Source organism: Gekko japonicus, unplaced genomic scaffold (assembly GCF_001447785.1).
Source record: "Gekko japonicus isolate JY-2015 unplaced genomic scaffold, Gekko_japonicus_V1.1 scaffold884, whole genome shotgun sequence".
Lineage (NCBI taxonomy): Eukaryota > Metazoa > Chordata > Lepidosauria > Squamata > Gekkonidae > Gekko > Gekko japonicus.
The window spans coordinates 141733-146090 of NW_015172029.1; the positions used below are offsets into that span (position 1 = coordinate 141733).

Sequence of the window (4358 nt, forward strand, 5' to 3'; positions counted from 1 at the left end):
GGAATGTGTTGTTCGGAGAGGTTTATGACCTGGGATTTTATTTGTGCTTGTAGGAGAGGTGAGAGATGTCCGCTTTCTGGTTTTGAACCCCTGCTCCTGATCTCAAGGGTCTAGGCACCATCACGGAGTATCGTTCGCTGTGACTTGCCTGGAAGACCCTCTCTTTCCGTATTTCTCCTGTGTAGTCAAGTGGCTCTCCACATGGGGGCAGTAAAGAATAATTTCCTCTCGTTTTCGCAACTGTCCCCGTAAAGTGATGTCAAGTCGCAGCCGACTTATGGCACCCCCCCAGGAAAGGGTCATCAAGGCAAGTGAGAAGCAGAGGTGGTTTGCCGTGCCTTCCTCTGCAAAGTCTTCCTTGGTGGTCTCCCATCCAGGTACCATCTAGTCCAGCATCCTGTTTCACACGTGGGCCAACCAGTTCCTCTCGAGGGCCAACAGCGGGGCATAGAGGCCAGGGCCTTCCCCCGACGTTGCCTCCCGGCGCTGGGATTCAGAGGTTTATTGCTTCAGGAGCAGTAGCAGATGGACTTCTGGCACCTTTATGAAGCCAGTTCATTGTGGCGGCAGTGTCCCCGAACCAGGGCCCGGATCTGTTTTCCTGGCTAACCCTTTCCTTTGTTTCCCTTTTGTCGAATGGGGTGGCGGTCACCGCTTAGGTGCTTGAAAGCTTCAAAATCATGGACTACAGCCTCCTGCTGGGGGTCCATAACATCGACCAGCAGGAACGGGAACGACAGGCCGACGGAGCCCAGAGCGTCTCTGACGAGAAGCGGCCCGTGGGCCAGAAGGCGCTGTACTCCACGGCCATGGAGTCTATCCAGGGTGGGGCTGCCCGGGGAGAGTCCATCGAGACAGACGACACGTAAGTGGAAACGCTGCCTTGAACCGTGCTGCTTGCGTGCTGATGTGAACTTTTCAGATATCACTGCCTGTCTCACGTCTGTCTGTCCTTGCTTATCCCACCTTTCCTTCAAGAAGATCCGGACACTGTACGTGGTTCTTCCATTCTACGTTTTATCCTCACGACAGCCCTGTGAAGTAGGTCAGGCAGGCTGTGCATGAGCATGTCTGTGTGTGTCTGGCCCAAAATCATGAGTGAATTTCTTGGCTGAGGGAGGATTTGAACCTGGATCTTTCTCTAGCCACAACCTCATACTTGCTGTCAGGTAATTGAATGTGGCAGCCAATATTAGCTAAGGCATTATGCAGGGGGGTTGGACTAGATGACCCTGGAGGTCCCTTCCAACTCTGTGATTCTATGATTCTATGTGATGGAAGGAAGTGGGGAAGGTGCCTTTCCTCCCTAAGATTAAAGATTCCCTGGAAAGAGCCTGGTAACTCCTTCTAGGCTGATAACCAGGGGTGGCCAAACTTGCTTAACATAAGAGCCACATAGAATAAACACCAGATGTTTGAGAGCTGCAAGACCAGAAGAAATATTACACACGTTTTTATTGAAAAATATGCAGATTTGCTTTTTATTAACATTAAATGAGACTGCCAAAAAATAAAACCAAAAAGGGTAAAAACAGATATTGATGATGATGTTTATTTGTCCAATAATATTTGTAGGCTTGATGGGGGGTGCCTTGAGAATGCATTTAAAGTTGCTTTCTTTCTCTGCTCCCCCCTTGCCTCAGGCCTACCCAGGGAGGGGAACACTAGCTGGGGAAGGGAAGACCGATCGGGGAGGCATGCCTCTCCTTCGCTTCCCCAGCCGCCCAGCCGGGAGCCACACAATCAATGTTCCCTCTAAGCTGTGGAGTCCTGTGAGCAAAAATTCTACTTTGTGAGCTACCGGCATTAAAGCTGTGAGCAGGCAGGTGCTTTGGTTACTGCATGAATTAGCAACATAAAATGGCAGCTAGCTGACACCCTCCCATCCTAACCAGGCGATCGCCGCCGCCATGGGAAGGGGCCGGGGAGGGGAGCAGGGCCCCGTGGCAGCTGAGCCCCCCCTCCTGGCAAGAGAGAAAAGAAAGGCGGCGGGGATTGAGGGTCTCTGCCCACCCGCCCCTTTCACGCTCTCCCTTGCTCTGCGCCCGGCCGGGGTGCAGCAGCAGGAGGCGGAGCCGCAGCTCGCCCGTCCTCGCCCCTCAGGGGGGAGGAGGCAGAGGCAGCATGGTGGCAGCCAGCGGGGACTCGCCGCTGCCAGCAGAAGCAGGAGGAGGCAGAGGCGGCATGGCAGCGGCCAGCAGGGACTCGCTGCAGCCATGGGAAGGGGCCGGAGAGGGGAGCAGGGCCCCGCGGCAGCTGAGCCCCTCCTCCCGGCGAGAGAGAAAAGAAAGGCGGCGGGGATCGAGGGTCTTTGCCCGCCCCCCCTCTTTCTCTGCGCCCGGCCGGTGTGCAGGAGGTGGAGCCGCAGCTTGCCCGCCCTTCCCCCTCCCCCTCAGGGGGGAGGAGGCAGAGGTGGCATAGCGGCAGCCAGCGAGGACTCGCCGCCGCCAGCAGAAGCAGGAAGACGTCCAGCCTGGTCGCAGGAGGTGGCACCACAGCTCGCCTGCCCTTCCCCTCCCCCCTGGGGGGGGGAGGAGGAGGCGTCAGCAAAAGGGTCTCCAGGCCCCACCGGGAGGTTGGCATCTGCGCCTCGCCTATGGCACAGAAACACCTCGAGCCGGCCCTGATCCCAGGGATATACAGGGTACTGAAACAAGGCCCAAAAAAGTATTTCTGGAAAAAAGAAAGTTTCTTATAAACAGGGAGACAATGTAAAAGGCTAGTTGGATTCAAAAAGGGGTGGGAAAAGGGGGCAAAACAAAATACAGGGAAAAGGCATACAAACTCACAGCACACAGATTTCTGAATAAAATCAGTACAGACAGTTTATATGAACTAGTTACACTCACCCTAGAATAGTTTCCTCAGAGAATATACAGAGTTCCTTGGAGTAACAATATGTTGGAGGAGTCTTTAACCCCTAGCCAGTCTCCTGTGGACCGCAGTTTCTTCCCCCCCCCCCGTTTATTTTCCATATTTTCAACAAGAATACAAACATTTCATTTTCTTAGATTACATAGATTTTTAGAGTCACTAAGTCAAATTGCATGTCCTACACAAAATAATAGCTTTTTGCTTATTATTAAACTGTGACATGTTTTATCCAGTTATATACCCTTAACCATCTTTTATTCTGTAATTTGTGGTCTTTACCTTGAAGTAATAAACTCAAGTTATCCATTTGTGCTAACTCTAAAAGCTTTGCTATTAAGTCCTCTTTTGAGGGTATTTTATCCGTCTTCCAGTTTTTGGCCACTAGTATTCGCGCAGCTGTTATAATATATACTAATAAATTTATATCTTGCCTTACATAGCCTTTTGGGATTATATTCAATAAATAAGTTTCGGGTGTTAACAGGAGATCTAGATTCAATATTTCTAAAATAACTTTATGTACCATTTCCCAGTATTTTTGTATTTTGGTGCATTTCCACCACAGTTTCATACTGTTCTCCTGGAGACAAGGGAAAATCCAAAATGCCCCAGATATTTGTGGTCAGTGGAATCTGATCTAGGCCTTCCTTCTTTCTAAGACTGACAAACTGGTTTGGCCAGTCCAGTGCAGAGCCCCATCTCTAATGTCAGAAGCTTACGGTACCAATCAGAAAATTACCAAAATGATAGTTGTTAGTGACCAAATAGTTGTTAGTGACTCTGAACTTCTATGACACACCCTGGTGGTCTCTTCCAGTTTTGTTCTCCTGTTGCCTAAAAAAGGATTAAGTTTGGCAAGGTGGCCCAATGTGGCCCCATTTAATAAACACTTAAAAAAAAAAAAAAAAAAGGATGAGAGAAAACAAAGGATACTATAAGAAGCTTCCTTTTCTGGATGCCATGAGATGATTGTGGCCCTGTGCCTTCTGTCTTCTGTTCCCTTCTCTTCAGGATGGGTGGCATTCCAGCTGTGAATGGCAAAGGGGAGCGCTTGCTGCTGCACGTGGGCATCATAGACATTCTCCAGTCCTACAGGTAGGTTTGCTGTGTGGCTGGACCGCTACAACACGCTCTGCTTGGAGCTCCCCTTAAGAACATAAGAACATAAGAGACGCCAATGTTGGATCAGGCCAAAGGCCCATCCAGTCCAACACTCTGTGTCACACAGTGGCCAGAAATACCAGTGCCATCAGGAGGTCCACCAGTGGGGCCAGGACATTAGAAGCCCTCCCACTGTTGCCCCTCCCCAAGCACCAAGAAGACGGAGCATCACTTGCCCCAGAGCCCCTATCTATACCTTGTGGCTAACAGCCACTGATGGACCTCTGCTCCATATGCAGAGTGCGTCCAGAAGCTTCACCTCGTTTGCTTACTGGTATGAGCTGTTATGAATGTACAAGTGGAAGCCCACAAGACTTCGGGTG

At 50.7% G+C, this 4358-nt stretch overlaps 1 protein-coding gene across 1 annotated transcript in view; it reads left to right on the forward strand.

Annotated features, from left to right (window-relative positions):
- PIP5K1C (phosphatidylinositol-4-phosphate 5-kinase, type I, gamma) overlaps positions 1–4358 on the forward strand; it is an 87204-nt gene that overhangs the window by 56272 nt on the left and 26574 nt on the right. The window contains exons 11-12 of the mRNA XM_015420587.1: positions 660–865; positions 3886–3969. Of these exons, the coding sequence (XP_015276073.1) occupies positions 660–865; positions 3886–3969 (290 nt within the window). The remainder of the gene's footprint in view (positions 1–659; positions 866–3885; positions 3970–4358) is intronic.